Here is a 21,192-nt window from a genome sequence, read left to right on the forward strand (position 1 = left end):
TGTGCCACCACTCCAGCGCTTCGTGATAATTGTGGGAGCTGCAAGTGGCAGGCAGTCCCTTAAATTATTTGGCATTACCCTTAGGTACCTGATCAGTCAGGACAATTCAGAGTTTGATGTCTAAGAGCTCTACACACCTGCAATTACTTAAATCCACAAAATTGCACCCATAGGTATTTGCAGGCACAAAAATGTTGGCATAAAATTAGAGGCCATTTCCTAAAACCTGTGTCTAAATTTTGATGATATACTATATGAGGGGTTGTTATTTTGAAATGGATTTGCGGAAAGCAATTGAAAATCTCCAGGCATCCCATCTGTGTTTAAAGTAACAACAATAACAAAACTTTAAATTAGCATAGGAGATTTAAGACATTTCAGGAAAACATTGATTAAACCTGCCAATGAAATGAACGTGTTTGGCGAGTGACCTAATTAGTGTATACTTGGTTCTTTTTCACTGCACTGCTTACCACTAATTGCTGTTCTGCTGGTCTTCTCCTGACAAGTAAGAAAAAACAAGGATGAGGGATTTGTTGAGGAAATAGTGACATTCAGTTTTAATTCATTTGAACCTGCTGCCAAGCTTAATTATGGAACTGCGAAACTGAGACCGGGAGGCCCCCAGCCGTTTAGGTTATGGGAGACAGAGATGTTTAGTGTCTGCCAGTGTATTTGGGTAGCACTTACTGCAGCTAGCTATAAACTTGTCCTTGCTGATGCTTAGTTGCTTTCTTTCCCCCACAGGTACAGAAACACTGAGTTTATTCCTTAAATTTAATTGTTTAGCTCTAATGGCATCAGGCCAAAACAAAATTGCAAGCATTTTATTTCTTAGAGGAAAAGTTTAACAATTAATCTAGATAGTTTTGTCTTGGGTTTTTTTGTATGTGTGTTTGCATGTATAAGCTAGTAATATGTCATTCTACAAAAAACCTCGCCTTGGGATCCGGGAATACTTGTTGTAGCATTGGAGTGCCAAAGTTACCCTCAGTCTAAGTACACTTGAGCTGAGGGGCTCACGTTCATGATAAATTCAATGCCCGTCTCTCAAAGCAGCAGGGAATAACAGAGCTTTCCCTCTTTGCATTTGGAGCTCTTAAAGGAAAAGGGCAGGATGCTTCATGAAAAAAAAGGAGAAATAGTTTTGGTTTTGGTTTCCTGTGGTGGTGATGGATTCTTGTGAGCGGAGTCCGAAGGTCCTGGTTTAGAATCCGAGTGCGTTCTTCATGATGTTCTGCACAAAAACTAGGTGGGGGGGGATAAGTATAATCTGTTGACCAGCATGCTCACGAGGCAGTGCACACACAAAAAAAGAGATAAAAAAAAAAAAGCTGTGGAATTTTAGGGTAGCAGAGGGTGGGGCTGGTGGGGCTTGCTCTTGTTTTTGAAAGAGGAGAAAAATATGTAGACGTTTTCTTAGAGCAGCAGCGTCCCATTGGCAGACCCTGGTCTGAATCCCTCCTGTCGGATGCTTCCAGCCAGCCTGCTGCCTTTTCCCAGAAGGAACCAGGGAACAGTTACCGAGCCTGAGCAGCCAAACCCGCCCATGCTGCACCTGCCAGGGGCAGACACAGCAGCCCAGCTCAGCCGGCGGCGTGGAGGGGAGCCCAGCCTGTACCCACTCCAGCCACAGCCTGGGTGCTGGGGAAGAACTCTTGGCACAGGGAGTTTGGGGATTCATTTGTGCTATGGGGAGAGCTGGAAGGGATGTTCTGAAACCGAGACTTAGCTTCTGTGGGGACTAAATTAATGTACCCTGAAAAGTATGTAAAACAAAACAACAAAAAAACCAGTCAAAAACCCAAACAAAAAGAGCCAGCACTACTTTGTCAGTGCCTGAGACCCAAAAAATGAAGTGAGATTATAAACAAATGAAATATGTTAGTGTAGGTCACCAACATCAGCTATAAACATCTACATGGAAGAACATAAACTGTACAGAAAGGCAGCGTGCCTGGTTTTCTGTTATATAGCATTGCAGGGTTCTTGTAAGGATACTTGAATGCTGAAACAGCCTGGGAACTTGGCTTCCCTTGCAGCAGATTGACGTTCTTTGGACGGGTTTTCAGCCATGGAGTGATTTTGTCCTGATGTTCTGTGTGTGGTGGAGAGATGTGTCAGGAGGGGGGAGGGCCAGAAAAAAGATTACGTGGAATGAAAATGAACTTGAGAGAAGGAAAAAGAACTGTTTTGCAGTGAGGCTAGGAGTAGTAATACTAGAATGCAAAAGGGGCAGCTAAAGATGCAAGGTTTTTTTGCCTCAAGACTCACTGGATCTCTGATATGATTATATAGCCCCTTGTGCCCATTGAATAGATGTTTAGAAGATATTCCTGGTTTTAGATATTATGGCCTTATGTTAATCTTCAATAATTCACTGTGTTATACAGACCTAATCTCTATAATACAGCACTGGCATATTTGTACACATTCTCGTTTATATTTACAAGCAATACTTAGATGTGAGTACTTACTATGCTGTCTGGAAAGTCGTATTAAAAATAATTTCCCTTTTATTACTGCATACATGAATCCTGCACTGTACACTGATGATAAATATAAAAATCCAACTCTATTGCCTGCTTTTGATGTCAATATTAAAACTTATTTTTTCACTTTTACCACCCAGTGGGCATGAACATGGTGAGAAAGAAAATGAAATTCAGACTCCTGAGAAGAGCACCTAGCTATCCTTAAAAATAATTTGCTCTGTGTTTGATCCGTGCCATCCCATGACTTCCAAAGGCATTTCAGGTTTCCCTCTTTGCAGCTCTGGCTTCTTGTCAGGGTGGTCTCTCATCTAGGAAGATAGTAGCTGCACCTAATTTTATCTCCTCCTTCCTCCCAGAAGCTTCTCTTCCAAAGGGCAAAGGCATTAGAAAAATCCAGGGAGGACTCTTGCTCTCTTGTAGCATGTTTTTTTTGTTTGTTTCAAAGCAGCATCAGCTTCACTGCCACTCTGCAATGAAGAGTAAGGTTGGATAACATATTGCAAAGCAAAATGCAATGTAGAACAAGTTGATTTAAAAATGGCATGCACGGTAGCAATAAAAAGGGAAAATCAAGTGGTGGAATCTGAGCAGATAAAATACCTCTTACCTCCCCAGGTTGACCAAACTCTAGTGCACTTCTCCATGGTGGTGTTTATTAGGTCTGCTGTCCCAGTGTACAGTTGTTCTAGGCTTTCCTTCAGTACGTAGTAATGCCCTACTAAAAACTTCACCCTAAACAAAACTGAAACAAACCCTCCCAAACCAAAAAACAAACCCAGAAAACTGAGGGAAGAAAAGAACAGAAAGATTCAGCTCTCGACTTTATTAAAATAGTGCTTTTCATACTCTAAGTCAGCAGTTTCTTGAACAATTTTGGCTGTTTCTTTTTCATACTTTTTCCCATTTTCTTACAACTTTGTGAATGAGATTTAAGACAAGAAAACAAAAAAGTACATGTGCACAAAATTATTTCACCATTGGACTAACCCCTGCATTGAGTAATACCAAAATAATAATAAAGAGATGTTTATGACTTGAGGGGCAAGGTGATCAAAAGCACACGCTCTTCTACTCAGTTTTGGTGCAGAGAGGAAGGCAATAAGGCCTCCCAGGAGCAGGAAGAAAGTCTGGCAAAAGAAATAAAAACGGATACAGCAGAAAAGCATATCTGTGGTTACCTCCTGCATGATGTATATTGACCTAGTAAATGGAGATGTCTGCAAAGGAGCTGCTATGCTATAAATATGCTTGTGCTAATATTATTAAAGCTTTCAGGCAGCTCAGTTTTGTCCGTATGGCTTCCCAGGGAGATGCCAAAGAGGTGGCCCCTGGCCACAGCTTGTCTAAGCAGCACATGCCTACCTGTGCTGTAATTGCTTAATAAGATTTAGGCTGGGTTTTTCCCTGGATGGATTGTGAAATCCATGCAGCTGCCTAAATAGGTGCTTGGCAAGATTTTAAAATCTTTGTGACTCTATTGAAATCTTTATGTGGAAAGTGTCCCTGCTTGTGGCAGGGGGTTGGAAATAGATGATCTTTAAGGTCCCTTCCAACCCAAACCATTCTATGATTCTGAGGCATTTGAATGCTGTTTGAAGATCAGAGATAGCTGAGTGCTGAGAAGTTGTGAAAAGTCCATTCCTTGTGCCCTTTTCCCTCCTTTGTATCTTTAAGAAAATAAAAATACTTCCAGAGTTGTTGATACCTAGTAGGGGCTTAATAGCAGTGGTTTTGCTTGAACATACCAGTCGGGCTGGTTGAAGGACGGAAAAATTGAGAGGGAAGAAGAGAAGATAGGAAATGACTGGCTGATTAATAAACTAATCCAAATACTGGGGGTAGGAAAGCCACTTAAAAGGAGATGATTATCCTTTGCCAGTCCCTAAGATCTAACCTCACTGAGCTGCTGTTCATATGATACCCTGAAGCAGTTGCTGGTAGGGACATGTCCCTTGTTTCAGCAGAGAGGGTGGTAAGATGAAAGGGATGTGGTTTAACCAGGCTGTGACTTTATTATGTTACCATCTTCTAGAGCTCTCTGCAGTCACTTGTAGAGTGCAGGTTGTGACTTCCCCCTTAATTGCTTCCACCTGCAGGAAAATTGCACTCCCTGCCCCTACACAGATGGCCCCAGCCTGCCGCAGAGACCTGCTACCCTCTTCTTCCTAAGCTTACTCTTCACATGGGTTCAACAGACCCATACCACCCACCAAAGAGTGCTGTTTCCTCATGAAACCAGCCATTGCAAGCTGTAGCTTGGTGTCACAGGGAGGGCCATACTGCTGCTTCCTCCTATGGAAGAGATGGGGCAGGCCTCCAGAGCCCCACAAGTGTATGCTCTCCTGCTGCCAAGGACCTTTTATCTGCTAGGACAGGCAAAGAGCTGCCTTCTGTCCCTCTCTGCTGTATGTCTTCCTGTACTTTAAAGCTTCAGGTCATTGCATTTACTTAAATACCACTAAGTTCAGGAGGAAAGGTGTGAGAAATAGAGGTGTGATGGCTGCTGGTGGTGGCAGTGCTAGTGGAAGACTACGAGACAATATGAGAGAATGGAAAGGATTTCCTTCCTTATAAAAATGACATCTTTATGTATGCACATACACGGTAATGAAAATGTCTGTTTATCTGTTTATCTTTCAGGTTACGGTTTTGTAGATTTTGACAGTCCGGCAGCAGCACAGAAAGCAGTAGCATCTCTCAAAGCAAATGGCGTGCAGGCACAGATGGCAAAGGTAAGAGCAACCACGTTATTACAGGATTATATGAACTGTCGGGTTAAATTTCCAGGAGTTTGGTTTGCTTCTGTTTTTCTTAAGGTTTTGGTCACTTTTTCCAATGGTTTTTTTTTTTATTGTCCTTTGGCTTCAGTGCCTTAGTCATCCTATGGTTTGTCTGTGTTCTTGAGAGCTGTATCTCATGCGATGGGTTCTGCCCTGGTGCTCTCTGTCTGCCCCTCTCTCTGGAGGGGATTGTAAGATGGAGAGCACTGGAGTCGCAGAGCAGTTGGAAATGCATTTGTGCTGACTGCAGTGTGAAAAAGTTGCCTTTTCTTCACCTTGGAGTTGCCTTCATTTGGTTCCTTTGCCTGGGAATAGTTATTCTTTCCTGACGTGCCTGGTGGACTTCTCTGAAGGACTGATTGAACATAAGGAAAGTTTTATTTGATCTGTGTAGGTTTGGCTTCTCCTGTCTTTTTGTTTTGAGGGATGTAAATGGAAGTGTAGCAGGTTGCTGAATGAATAGTTGCTGGAAGTTGTCTGGAGGTGACTGGTACATGTTGTTCAGAGTGGTTGCGGGAGCCATGCTGTACATCTCATAGGAAGCGCAATAAGCTCAAATACTCTGGTCCTGGAATTGTCCTTTGTCCCCAAGCAAAGGGAGGGACAGGGGTTATAGCAGATGACCGTCATGTGCTCCAGCTGTTGCCTTTCTGAAGGCATAATCATGAGTCTTTGGACCCTAGACTGTGTCAGTCAGCAAAAATAGCTGTTGTTTTGTACTTCAAAAATGCCTTGTCCTAGAATCACAAAAAGCCCTTAATATTGCCTGATTTAGTCTCTGCAAAGATGGTGCCGGCCTAGAATCTCAAACAGTGAAAACAAACAGGTAATTACAAAACCAGAGGCAAATCAATTAATAAACCATCACCACATTTGAAGATTCCCATTTATAGTAACACTGGTGATTTAAAACCTTTGTTTCTCAACAATAGGATACTAAAAATATTTTTTGTTTTGTTTTTAAAAATCCTTGGTGGTAAATTAAGTTCTTTTGCCTTCTACCGAATTACACTCACTGTGCCTTAAAGTAACTGGATGTCATCCATGTATTTCTGTTCAATAGTACCCCACAATGCAAGCTATGCTGTTTTATTGGCTCTTGGTTTTTATTGACATGTGGCAATAAAAAAATATTTGCTTCAAATGGGTAAAGATGGCAAGCTGAAGAATGTGAACACCTACTAAGGACTATGTGATTTTACTTCTCAGATATACTGCCTCTCCTTGTTAAAATATAGGCAATTTGACACATTAGTCAAGCTGTGCAAAAGAAACAAAAGACAGGAGATATGTTTTGACCTCCTGGTTGGTATCAGCCATTCCTGGGGAGGAGTAAATCTCTATCTACATTAATCTGCAAATTCATAGATTTGAAATTAAAGATTTAAAGATAGGATTGAAAGATAAATCTATATTTGGTATTCTCATGATTCAGAACAATGAATGATTTCGGCACTTGCATATGTGGAAATACCAGAACAGAATATGACTTAGAATACCGTGTTTTGGATTGTCCAATATTTTGGGGGGAAAAGCAAAGCCTGACACTTTTGGAGTGGGAAGGGCTGTACCAGCTACTGAGGTTTGTTTTCTGGGGGATCTGTGGTGGGAGTATTTTTTGCCCTGCTTGATTTTGTGGCAGCTGGTGTGTACACATTTGTTTGCATAAGGCTGACTCTATTTTTATTATTTAGCCATGGTGCCTGGAATCCCAGATAGGTTCTTTTTAGTGCATTTGATAGTTCAACATAAATATACAACCATCTTTTCCTATCTCTGAAAAAAATCAAAAGTATTTAGAAAAATGGGGATTCAAAGGAAATTGAGACGGCTCTACACAAAGTACCCTCACGTTGCTGAGAAGGCAGGAGCCTGGGAAAGGAAATCTATCTGGAGAAATATGTTAGTTCCTGCACATGTTGAAAGCCAAGTTGCATAACAGGACTGAAAGACAACGTTACCTGCCAGAGTCTGAATTAACAGTGAGGGCTCAGAAGAGGTTTGAAGAGAGAGGCGGAAGAAGAATTTAGCCTCCGCTTCTGGAAGTTCGTCTAGAGCAGTTTTGTTTCAAGAACTGCTATAATTAGTGGCAAATGGTGACTATCAAATGAAATCAAAGAAAAAAGACTAAGCGTGAAGAAATTACCTAAATGTTTTTATGCCATGCCTTTAAACAATACAGTCAATGGCCTGTATCTTTTGCTCTGCATTGGAAAGCAGTGGAGCTGCCTTGCATAGAAACCCAGGAGAAGACTGCAACCTGTGTTCAGTGAATGTCAAAAGTCTCAGTCCAGTCATGGATGCTTTTGAATAAAGGTGAAAGAGGCGTCAGCCAGCTTTTGCTATGTGCTGGCCTTCTCCAGTAGTGAGAGAAAGTAGGCTGAAGTGTCAGTATAGTCTGTGATGTTTTCCTGGAGAGAAATCTTGCTCACAAAGAAGTTCTTTATAAGTTTTAACACAATATAATTTTTCTCATAGAAATCCAGGAATCTTCTTTGAAAAACAAAAAGCAGAACTGAACCCCCACCCATGCTGGCTAGCAGAAGTATCTTGTGGATACTTGACTAAAATATACTCATTTTATTGATGCTTAAATACAGCCACCTCCCTCATTTTTATAGCATTTGGACACCTTTTTGGCTGATTTTATTTGAAAGTGCTGCTTCTGGAAGAAGGTTAAACTCTGGTGGATTGATGCTCCAAGTCCCATCACTGTTGGAAAACTTGTTCTGTCGAGGCTAATATACTCCATAATGCTATGCAGGGAAAATCATCACTAAACGTCTTTCAATTTCTCTTTTTGTTCTTGTCTAAAGTAGTCAGGAGAGGATTCAGCTGAGGGAGGACAGCAGTATTATACCTGTAGAGGTAGTGGTGGCAGCTGGGAGGTCAAGTTTCATGGGCCCATGGACCACCTGGTGGAACAAGGACCCTCACAGTCTCCCGCCCATGTGAGATCTGTGTGAGGCTCTTGTACACATATGTGTTGTCACCTTGCCTCTCTCATTTCCTTCACACATGTACCCAAAGCAGTAGTTTTGACTACTGCCACTCTCCTATGCCCAATGAAGTTCATCTTAGATGTCCATAATTTTCAAAAGTGGTTGTTAACAATTTCATTTTTTGAGAAGAATTAGTGCTATGGAGCTGCTGAAGTGGTGGTTTCTCAGCTGGCCAGCTTATTATACTATGTGCTTCCTGCTTGCCTTTGGAAATAACTCAGACATGCAGATTCCTTTGTATGTATGTTGTGGCTGCTCCTCCAGGCTCGTAGAGTCCAGGTGGGTTTTTTTGTTTTGTTTTCCTACTAAAAATGGCAAAACCGATAATGCCACTGAATAATCTCGCAATTGATTTGTTTGTCTCTGTGCTAGGGACTACACAAACACAACACTGAAAAGACAATACTTATGTGCATGGTTTATGTATCAGTTTTGGTTTTTCCATCTGCTCCTTTCCTGCATTTTCTAGAAAATGTTATAGACAGAACATGGAAAATTAATAAGCAGAGTTTTAATAATATGGGAGTTGGCTCAGACAAGAGGGCAAGGAAGCTAGTACATATGAAAAACCTATCAATGTTCTAATAAAACCTGTAGCCACATCTATTATTGGGATTTGCAATAGTCCTTCACCCAGAATTACATATTCAGGAGGAGACTTCTTAATCTGCTTTGTATGTAAGCTTTTAATGATGCTAATGAGTCTAAATCACCTGAAGAATCAAGTCTAGATAAGTCAGAGTGTTTGAACTTGTGTCAGCCTGAAGTTGGTAGACTGTGCAATCAGTTTATACTTTCACAGACATTTTGTGGTCCTCTTTCATTTTCAGTCCTAGTGTGTTGTAAGATTACATAAAGTGGAGGTTCAGGCAATGGTAGGTACTTGCAGAGAGTATTTAGTAGCTTCTTTAATATCTAGCAGCCCATCTAGAGTGTTGAAACAAACACATTCACCAAGGACGTGTTTTCAATCCTGCTGTTATTCCAAGTGCATTTATAAGGATTGAAACACGTATTTGATGAAGGATGTCTTCTCTGGGTTTTTCTTTTGTATGTATAATGCATTTAGACATCCTCAGCAACTTTGTAGACATTGAAGAAATATTTAATTAGTGTTGGCAGTTGTCTAAGACCAAGGAACATCTCTCAACTACTCTGCTGCAGTAATTGCTATCCAGAGGGTATACTAAAGGAGCTGGTTCTGAAAAACGACTGTGCTGATAGGCTCTGATGTGTTTTGCTTGACAAGAGAATTACAGAATGTGATTTTGTTTCTTGTGTGATACTCTTCTTATCTCTCCATCATGCAGAAGCTTAAATACAGGCAGTAATCACCATCTAGGTGAAACATAAACAGAACTATAGAACAGAATAGTTCCTATAGAACAGAACCACGCATAAGAGCTTTTGAAGAGGAACAGAGAGCTGGTTGCTGTATAGTTAAATCGACAGTTTTTCTCAAAGGACCAAGGAAGAGGAAATCCCACAGAAGAATCTTATTTATTTTCCAGGCTTTTGTGTAGGTTTCAAGAATTGCTCTGGTATGACTCAGCTGACCAAGTAAAATCAGTCCATTCTGCCTGCTCATTTTTCAGCTTCATTTTCTCCTCTTTTAAAATTTCATCCCTTTTATTCTTATTATTATTTTATCCTTATTATGTCATATACCAATACTCTAAAGGGCTGTTCCTTAAAATGGGAATTGGAGAAAATAGAAAGATTTTCCAATGAAAGCCCTTCTGAATATTTTTTTAATCTATGTTTCTGATGGAAAGTTTTGATTCTCTGTGTTTTGCAGTTTAAAAATTCATGGAAATATGTAATAAAAGTGCTATCCTTACAAAATGTGAAATATGGCGTCTACACTGAACATCTGATACACCGAACCCCACAAGTGGTTTCCTAATTCATGATTCAAGTGTCTGCAAATTTTAGCTAACCAAACTGCAGGATACTGCTTGTTTGCATTTTTAGGCAATATTTGTGGATTACAGCCTACTAACTGAGTCAACTTTCCTTTTGATACCAAGGCAGGATGCTAGGACTTTGAAACATTGAAATTGTCAGGCTTTGGTTTAATTTCATTCTTTAATTATCAGATATCATCCCCCTCCCCCCCACACACACATACACAGAGCAAACTGTTCTGTGAAGTCAAATATTTGTATAGGCTAGTTCTGAGAGATATTCTTCATTTGGTGTTAGAGCAGGAGCGGGTGGCTCTGGAAGCCCCGACATGCTCAGCAGCGTAGGAGAAGATGAGAATTGTGCTGTGCTAACGCTGGCCACCTTCCACGTTGTTTCCAAACGAATTGCACAGCCAGGCGTGGGCTGCTGCTTCACCAGTTGCCAGAGATGTTTGGCACAACTGTGTGCATGTGTGTGGAGCACTCTTGCACTAAATGTTCTTCTTATCTTTCCAAAACATTAAGTATCTCTCCCTGCGTTTGTGCACAGTACATACTGACTGACCAATACTGACCTGAATCAGTAAGAATCCTGGGTTAAATGACAGTGAAAAATTATAGCTGGGAAGAAATGAAAGGTGGCTCAGTTTAGATTTGGAAATTACAGGTGCCAGTGTCTCTCTCCTTTGATTTCTTTTCCCAAGTTAACCATGCCAAAGGAGTCCTGCAGAAGCAATAACTACAAGCCCCAAGTTTCATATAGTGCCACTTATGAAAGCCACACTCTCCTCATCCTCTCTCACCTGCTTACTATGTTGTTGTTTGGCATAAACTGCCTTTCACTCTTACAATATGGAATCATAGTTTCCCAGCTAGAGCTGGCCCTGAAGTGCAGATTTTGTAAATATAGGATATTTTTCCATTCCATAGAGGATAATGATTGATGAAGTAAAAGCAATCAGGAGATGCTAAATCATTTGTTTGTGTCAGATTTTATCACAAAATTTCTTAGGAAGATGTGCCTTTCCAAACCTGGAAGTTTTTTCCAGATGAAACACTGTCTAAATTTAGGATTCAAATCACAGATGTGCTATAGCAAAGTGCTAACTTTACATTTCAGAAAATCTGCAGTAGCAGATGACTGTGTCTTATGAGGTTCCTAGACAATCAAGACTAAAGCAAAGAGTAGCTTTCTAAAAACAGTGATGGGTTGGGGTGATAGCGAAGATACATGACATTAATGGAAGGGCTTCATAGTGACATCTAACCTGGAAAGCTTCATGCTTCTGCGTGAGAACTGTATGGTAGCCTGTGTGAATTGAGCTTAATGATCCTGTTCCTGCTTTTAGATGCACATTCACAAGCCAACATAGAATGCGTTAGCTGGAGCCATTCTTGAAAGAAGAACATCATGTGTTCCTGGGGATAATAAAATCCAACTGTCTTTTTACACTTGCATGTAATGCTCCTAAAATCATGTATGTCAGTATGAAAGGGGATGTGCCTTTGCAATGCTTGTACCACACCTGCCAAATTTATACACAAACATTTCTTTGGGGATTTTCAGAAGTGCTTAACTTAGCATAATTCTACTCTCTAGAAGTGAATGGGTCTTTGCTGTTGGTTAATGGAGAGGAATTAGGTCAGTGCTGTGTTCCTTTGTTCCCAAAAATCTTAGCTCAGCACCTTTCTTAACCACTAAGTTAGCTTAGAAAATCTTACAGCACATACAATCATGTTTATTCTCTAGCTATCACCTCAAATAGATCTTGCCATGGTATTTTACTTCTCTTTTCAAATGCTATGTTAGTTTCTAGAATGACTTGGGTTTTCTCATACTGTAACTTCATCTAAGATTAAAACATTCCTCTGCCTTTGAAAATTGCAATGTAAATAATCAGTAAATATATCCACCTCCATGCTACTAATGCCCTGCACCACAGAACAGATGCCGGTAAGTGAAAGACGTAGCCAACTTCTAGAGACTTTTTGGAGAATAGTGGAATTACTGGGTTCTTTTCGGGTTATGAACTTCAGCCAAACAAGAATTGGCCTTTTTTCATAAATACACATTGTTCTTGACTTTCCTCTGACTTGGAACACATTTGAATTGGTAATAATACAGCTGAAATCCACAGAGCTTTGGCAATTTAAGCCGGAGAGAAGAATGGGGCTCCCTATCTTTAGCACTCACATAGCTATACATCTTGGAAGCTCTTACACACTCTGTGCAAACCCTTTATGTTTGCAGAACAGGAAATCTGAGTCCTGCAAATGAGTTAAACACTGGAGTCAGATTAATTCTTTTTTCCCTCCATACTCAGGAAACTCCAAACGCCCCACAGAGGAGTTAGCCGACCACAACTATGCAGCTTGGGAATCTGCAGCTCAGACTGAGAGAAACTATGTTCTAAATTCAGTAAGCACATCTTTACTCACCAGGAAAAACCCAGTGCACTCTGAAATGATCAAAACCCTGTGGTTTTAGAAAATATTACTGTGGTAGAAAATGGACGTAGCCTTTCTTTCAGTGACATATCATTTAATCATGTTCTGTAGCTCAGCGTGAGGATGATGCTTTTGTAAGGTGAGAAACAAAAAATCATTGTATCTAGCATGCTCCCTCAGGAGGAGGAGATGATTCACGTGACCACCAGCAGGAGGATATGTGCATGCTTTAAGTCTGGACTGAGATGCACATTCAACAAAGCAATGCGATTTTTATGAAAATCAGGCCACTTTCAGGTTATTTTGTTTGATTTGGAAAGCAGGTGTGCAAACTTCAGTAGCATTACTTCTGAGTTCATGCAAGTACCAGTGTAACAGCTCATCAGTCTGGAAATACACAGGTGCATAATCTGCCAGTAAATACAAATCTACTAGTAATATGCATAGATATTCCCTGTGCATATATGCATCCCCCTCTGAATATCTAAATGTTACTGTATTAGTAAATACTCTGCTTGTTATTTCCTTATTAATGAATGTCTCCCATTCAACCGACGTGTCTGAGTGGTTTGGCTGTAATCTAAATAAATTTAGGTTTAGATGTAATTTTGTTCACTAATGAATGATAATATTTGTTTCTGGAAAAAAAACCGTCCCTCTATTTTTCCATTGTATAAAATTATCAGATTAGGCTCTGCAACAAACTGAGTCATGATGGCAGCTCATTGAATTTTTTAATCTTTGGACTTTCCATGTATGTGTTTGTGCTCAGAAAGGGAGGTAATGATGATATGAAGGGTTGAATTCTATTTGCAGCCATGTTAGACTAACTTCGATGTAATCAAAATAAATGCAAGTGATAGAAGATTGTAAAACTGGCCATATCAGGCCAGAACAAAGATCCCCCTGACATCAGATTCGCTTTCTGATAGTGTGCTATAGCAGTTGCCAGCAGAGGAGTAAAGGACCAGACAAGCATCTCAGGACACTTCCCCAGCGTACTCTCCTAGACTCCAGCAATCTGCAATTTGGATTTTCCTGAGTTTGGATTGATTAGCCTTGTAGAACTGCCTCCTCCACCCCAAATAAAGAACTTATCCTGCCTTTTCTGCATTTAAAATTTTGGCAGCACAACATCCAGTCATAAGAAATTCTTCTTTTGATTCCCCAAAAAACCTATACAAAGGTATGTCCCAGGGATCTCTGGAGGTTTACATCTAGCAAAGACACCCACTACAATGCAGTAACGGGAGGTACAACAGTTATTTCCGCTACTACTTTTGAAAACTATGGAGAACAATAAAGACGTTGATGAATAGCAGCTATAAATGCATTTTTGTAGTTGGAAAGGTTTGCCCTCCCCTGCATGAACACAGAATTAGAATAGAAATAGTATTTGATAGGAGGTATATTTTTCCCATGTTAGAATGGACATAATTTTGCTTATCTGGGTGCCATTAACTAACAAAGCAGGGTGTGTTCAACAATTACCATTTGTCAGTCATCTGCAATCTTGATATTTTTATCAAGATTCCAAAAGAAAAAGAAATAGTGAGGAAAGGGAGTATGAGATGTTTCATTTATAAAGTTAGAAAGTTGGAGTTGGGATAGTTAAAGCTTTGTGCTGGAAAACTTGACTTTGAATTCCTCAGAACAAGTGGACACATCGTTCTGAGAGTTGTCACTGAAGTCTGTCTCAGACATCATTTCTTCATGCAGTTAAATCATTCTTGGTTCTTAAATGCAGCTGATAAACAGGTAAGGAAAGAGAAGGTGCTTTGAAGAAAGGCTTCTCCATCTTCAAAGGTATCTTTGCCACTTTACTATCCCACTTAATACAAGATGCTGTTTAAGTGTAGTATCACAGTTCTTTCTGTATATGAACATATGGGGTTTAGTATGTGCATGCATAGTTGTATATAAGTATTCGGGTGACTATATATAAATAGATGTATGCATGCATTAATACATGATCATTTAGAAATATTATTGAGAAAACTCTGTAATATAACACAATTCTCCTGAGTAGCAGAAAGTATTACAGTGGTATTTTTATAGTATGAACTGTTGGAGTGTGACTATTTACTAATAATTCTTTAAGCACTGGGAATAAAATGCTGTGTGGTTTTTTTTTTAGGAGTGTGCTGTAGAAATAGAAAGGAAAATGGAGGTAGATTAAATCTTGGTCACATTCGGCCAGTATTTTTCCATCTGTCAGCAAAAACTGGCAAAAACCAAAACAGCAACAAAATTGTAAAGTCTGAGATGAGATTTAGTGATTTACTGTCTGCTTTAACTGTGCCTATGGCTTGAAGTAGAGCTACTCAGCCTCAGGGTTTCCCAGATATTTCCATAACTTATTTGTCCGTTTTGCATAAAAGGTTATGATCCCACCATTTATCTAAACATTTTCCTTGTCACCTACTCCAATTATAGCTTGTTATGGAAAACCGGGAGTATCATTTATATGGCTGTGTTGCTTTATTATAGCAACGCAGCCTAAAGCAGCATGTGGAGTCGGTGAAGGGAGGGTCTTTGCAGCATCTTAGCTTCCAAAAAATCCTTTCCCTTGCTTAAAAACTGTTCACCAGTGAAAGGTCACCACTGCTAACAGCGTGACCTAATTTATGTCAGACTGCCTTGTTACAGTACAGCACGTTTCACATGGTAAAATCATGGGTTTGGTAAAGGCTCTAGAACTGATCCAAATGAGGTGGAAATCCAGCTGTAATGGGGCCACAGGAGTCTTGCTGCCTTGCCCTCTCTCCTGGGGCTACTGGGGCTATGCAAATGGAAATATTTCCCTTTCAGAGTAAAAATTTCATTAGCTGAAATATGTAATGGCTCTCTTTTGTATGATCAATCTTCTAATTCTTCTTGAACTCAGGCTTTCTATGTTAAAAAGGAGTGTTGGATGCAGACTATGCTTTGCTTTACTTGAAGTTCAAATAAACAGTTCCATCTTGCATGATTGCACTATTGCATGCTATACACTTCTCTTGAGCATATACCTAACTTCCAGATTGGCTTGTAGAAGCACATTGAAGAGGCTGGACATTTTATGTCAGCCAGCAATCAGATTAGTTACAAGGGTACCTCTGCACTCCTGTGACTATTGTACTGGCTGTCTTTGATCGCAAAACGTCTGGGAAGCCAGGTGCAGGCTTATCTAAAGGACATGGTCTGACAAAGTAGCAACTTCGACACTTTCCTCCTAGGAGCATCATCTAGTACCTTATCCTTTATACTGGATTTTACTAAAGGTTTCCCCATTTCTTTGATGAGAGGTCTTTTAAATTTGTAATAGCTGAGACCTGAAACACTTTATACTGTGACGAAAATCTCCCACAGAACACAGCCCTCTCAAGTCACTTGGTCTTAACGGTCCATAGATCAGATCAGGCATCGAATGATACCTGTAAATACTAAACTAAATACTGCCTGTTTGCTGGTATTTCTTTGACAACCCCTTATGTGTTAGTCTTTCACTTAATATTTTGGAAATTTTGCATAGTGATCTTTGCCTTCACAAATATCTTCCCTTCTGTAACATCCCCCTTTGTTCCTGTGTGAGTGTAGTCCTTTCGTTTCAGTCTTTCCACTTCTGTCAATCCACATGGAACATTTCTAAAGCAGAATTATATTCTATTCGCATCCTTCCTTTTGCTATTGTAAACATACCACATTCTTTTTAGTATGTTACTACACACTCATCACCATCCTGTTGTAGTTACATGAGTTTTGGATCCCAGTTGGCTGGATGTTGCACAAGACAGGCAGTCTCTCTTCTAGGAGAGACCAATTCTTGTGATATTCCACTGATCGGTAGCCCTTTTCTATACCTTTTCTACTTAGAATCCATCTTTCTTGAATGTGGTTGTACACTATTTTTCAGAGAGGGCCTTTGCAGTGCTGTAGTACTATCTCTCAATTGAGCAGTACCTTGCCTGATATGTATATTTTACTACCTTTTAGTCAATCAATGAGAACCCTAGTGTTTGCAGCAGAAACTCTAATTTTTAGCAAGTGTATAAGTAGTATTATTTTGCATGTTGAACTGATAGATTTCGTTTGGAGTCTTCAAGTTAAATCTCTGAATGCTTTACCAGGTTTAGAGTCAAATGAAGATGTTAAGTTTTACAAGTGCAAGTTTTAAAGTGATCCAAGTGTTTGAAAATGTTCACAGCTAAAGTACTGTTCTTCGGCTTGTCTTTAGTGATTATATCAACTGGTTGGCTGTTTTTTAACACCATAAATGTGACAGCTCAGTATCTTGAGTCGTGCTAGGAAAGTCTTGTCTGGTGTCCTGGAGCTTAATTTCTAGGGGCGTGTAATTCCACAAATATAGTAAGCTAAACAGGAGATTTAGAATGTAAGTTAAATGTATATGTTTCTAAGCTTTAAATGATTTCTAAAATGCTGCATTTCAAAAAGAAAGGTGAAAATGAGAAAATGCCAGTAAAGGGTAGATGAGTTTCTAACATTAAATTTTTGCTGTGAGGAACATCTACTTCAATAGTGATAAAATCTCACATGCTTTAATAAATGAGGATTAGGTTCCATGGGTTTGGCAGGGTTTTGTTACCTGTAAGATTATTTGTAAAAATAAAAAAACACCAATGACTTTTTATTATCTATGCAGATAATTCACTGCTAAAAGTTTTAACATGAAGATAGAACATTGTGAAATATAGGCCTGAGTTATAGATGGGTATTTTACTACTTCTTTCATAGTTTTGTTTGGTTGTGGGTTTTTTGGGTGTTTTTTTTTTTTTTTTTTTTTTTTGTTAGAATTACTATTCACATAAATATTATGTAGAGAAAAACCTTGAGGTATGCAAAACATGTTTGCTAAGAGAATGATCTACCCTGTTCAAATTGGCACTCCTGAGGGGTATTTGTGTCTAATATTTGTTTTAGATGACTATGAAATCTTGCTGTCCCAATACAAATATCCAGATGGCAGATATATGTACAAATATTTTTTCAGGGTACCAAGTTCAGTTGTTTTAAGACAGAACTCAATTTTTGGGAGTAGGAGCTCAAATGTGGAAGTTTGGATGATTCAGATGACCCTCAGCCTTGTTGGTACTGCCATTTCTAATTATGTTTAAAAGCAAAATTGCTCAGAATTACAGAGCAGTGATTTGTGGTTCTGAAGTTTGCCGGATTAGAATACAGACCTGTAGTTTGGACACAAAGTTAACAAGTGCATTCACCATGCAATACACGAGTACAAAGAGTCTTCTGTTAGGAAGGTGTACTGTTTATTTCAAGATTTTGTTATCCTACTTCCCTAGCTGATATTCCACCCATGTAAAATACTTCGATGCCTCATCTTATTGTCTTCTTTTGGAGCAGAAATGGAATGTATTGGAGTTTTTTAATGAACAAATGATTTCTGTTGATCTTTTAATTTTAATTCAATAATGTAGCCACCCTCACTTAAGATATTGTTTAAAAGCAAAAAAAAAAAAACCCGAAACAACACCAACAATTGTTTTCTCTAAAAGCTAACAATGAACATTGGTTTTGTATAGACCTTGCTTTTGTTTTTCACCCTTAGTGGCATGGTGCAAGATTTTAATCTGGAAGATTCAGGAATGAGGGGTAAGATTTGCTTTTAAAACTCAAGTTGCAGCTAGAAGAAGATATCCTTATTAAGTCATTCCACAGAATTCTTGTGTCCATCAGTGGGAGCCCTGCATGCCTACTGTGTTTAGTTTTAAGCCCAAAGACAAAGCTAAGAGAATTGTGCCCAGCGGTCGGCTTGGCCCATCAAGCAAGATCTAGAGTCTGGCCTTTGGGCACCTTTCAAATTACCACCCACAGCCCTTGATGTGCAGTTTGGCTTGCTGAATCCAAGAACCTTCTCCCTCACAAATCTGACGAGCTAAAAGGAGGTGCAAATGAGGCATGCTGGGACCTAAATCATAGGTAATATTCAGCAGTTTCTTCAAGAACACCTTTTGAAAGAGGATCACATCTGATTTGTATAAGCAGTGTACATTAAGACAAATATTTCAGCTGTTTTAAGCCATCTGAAAGTTTACAAAACCAGTGTTAACAAAGTAGAAACTCCCAATTAATCTACTTGCTGCAAATTAGAGGCCAATAGCTTCTTACAGACTGCAGAATTTGAAAAAGAAGACTTATTAACCAAACCTGGCTGTCCAGAGTCCCATCAGACCATTACAGTTTGCTAAATCCTGTGTTTTCCAAGCTGAAACAGTGGAGTCAAGAGTGTTATTAACTTCTACCACTCACTTTAAGTGTAAAGATTTTGTTTCTAGATGGTGAATGACAGATCAGATCAGGGCCCAACTGTGAAAAACTGTAAAGGTTCTGACATACCAAAAAATTATTTCAAAGTAACAAATTGGTGATTTATCCTTCCTTCACTGAAGGATAAACTACTTCAAATTGCTGCACGTGTTTTCAGAGAAAAATATGCATGTAGGTGGCTTCTGAAAAGTGGCTGCTGGCAATAACCTATTCTCAGGGTTAATTCCTGCAACATGCACGGGTTTAATTTTGCTAGTCTGTGACGGGTAGGTCACATCCTGGCTGAATGCTGTGAACTAGTAGATTAGTAATTTAGTAAATAAATTATTTAGATTAAAAGGGTTGCATTTATTTAACAAACATATTTTCTATTCTCCTTCATTACTTGAGCACTAACTCTGTGCATTGCTCTGTAGATGGTACAAATTAAAATCCAGTGCTTGCAGTGAGGGAAGTACCATTGGAGAAAATATTGAGGTGCCTTGGCCAGAAGTTGATTTCAGACATTATGTGTTGTTGCTTCTTGTGTCTATGTGCACGTCTGCCTGCCTCACACATGTGCATTCAGGGAAAGAGAGATGAAAAGGTCAGATGGATATGATCTGCTATGGATATGATTTTTGTTCATCTTGCTGTGCTGATGAAGTTTGTTGATTGAATGTAAGTGTGCGCTAACTCTTCCACAGCTTGTTCATCACAGAGAACATTATTATAGAGAAGACAGGCATTTGTTGGTACAATGGAAGTAATAGTGGATGTGCAGTACTGTTTAGACGTGGTGCATAGTGGTGTCTGGATATATTTGCATCTAAATGAGTTGAGCATTTCTTTTTGTACAGCTTTGATTTAACCTCAATTGCTACAGGGTTTTACTCCTCCTGGGACTTGGGGAACCATATTCCCATTATGCACTCATTTTCCCTTCACATACTGTCTGCCACCTTCAGTCAGTGCCACCAGACAAGTATATATAATAAAGATTTTTTACATCAGAGCTGGTTACTGTGCTGTCAAGCCAGTTACTGTGTTCTGGGCCTCAGGAGGAGCAATGAGTGATGAAGTACAGCATTTATTTAAGTACTGCTTCTTTTTTATGTTAAGTATTGACTGTGTCTGAACCTGCTTCAGCATTATTAATGTTTATGAGAACGACTGGATGATAATGCATAGTTCCAATTTTTTTTAGAATTGTTTTGAGAGCATAGATTTTCCTTTTATCTTTTTGCCTCCAAAGATCCTCAGTAGCCCATTAACCAGCTTCCTAAAGATCTCACTCAGTGAGTGAGATTGCTGTTGGATGTTTCACATCGGTCAAAATGCTCCATTTGCTATGTGTGTCCCTTAGTGTGCGTCATCTTAGCAAAAACATTTCTTGGCCCAGCTCTTCTCAAGTCGCACTTCAGATTGAAGTCACAGTAAACCGGTTTAAATCTCAGTATAGTTCTATATCTTACAGGGTAGTCAGAGCTTTGCCACTTTAGGAAACTAATGTAGAAAGCCATTTTGGAAGCAAAATTTATAGATCAAAATACAAAGGCATAGGTGACACTGCTGCATATTACAAGCTTTTTGTTTGAATTAGTGCAAGATCGTTTTGAAATCCTCCTTTGTATCACATAATCATTCACTGAAGTTTTCTTTGCTATATTCTTCAAACTATATGAAACTTTCTGAACTATTTCAACATTGGAAAAGAGGAAGCTATCATTTATTGTTCATTGTTATTTAGATTGCAGTACCTTCCAAGAAGTGCTAGACACTTAGCAAAGATGGAGGAAGGTCCATCCCATTCTCTAAGCACTGTATGATTTAAAAAGGCAAGAACAAATACACAACAAGGTAGTAAGAGAGTTGTGCGTATGCTCTTCTAATAAGAACCAGAATTTTCCCCACTGTCTTCACTTTTTCATTCCCTTTTCTCATTGCAGTGATGGAGTTCCTGTTTCAATTCTTACCTATTTACCCAGATTCTGTATGTTTGAGCTTATATTAAGTATGTTTCCTTTCAGTGGAGCATCTCCAATATTTCCCTTTTCCTTCCCTCACCAATTCACTGGGACAGTCTTGTCCTTGTGACATGCCTAATGGGATTTGTCAAGTCCTTGGTGTAACCAAGTTTTATTTCCATGAGTAATGAGATAGTATGGTAGGGCATCTTGTCCTGCCCTAAATGAGACATGCCAAGCCAAACATGAAATGGAATGCCAAATGTTATGTCCTATATGTTTGTCAAGTGTGTGATCAATTTTTTAGAGACCCAGCTGAGCACACTGAA

At 39.4% G+C, this 21,192-nt stretch overlaps 1 protein-coding gene across 3 annotated transcripts in view; it reads left to right on the forward strand.

Annotated features, from left to right (window-relative positions):
* RBMS3 (RNA binding motif single stranded interacting protein 3) overlaps positions 1-21,192 on the forward strand; it is a 712,107-nt gene that overhangs the window by 449,303 nt on the left and 241,612 nt on the right. For all 3 annotated transcript variants that reach the window (XM_030490138.1, XM_030490143.1, XM_030490152.1), the window contains one exon: positions 5,136-5,227. In XM_030490138.1, coding sequence (XP_030345998.1) covers positions 5,136-5,227 — 92 coding nt within the window. The remainder of the gene's footprint in view (positions 1-5,135; positions 5,228-21,192) is intronic.

This window comes from Strigops habroptila, chromosome 1, assembly GCF_004027225.2.
Source record: "Strigops habroptila isolate Jane chromosome 1, bStrHab1.2.pri, whole genome shotgun sequence".
NCBI lineage: Eukaryota > Metazoa > Chordata > Aves > Psittaciformes > Psittacidae > Strigops > Strigops habroptila.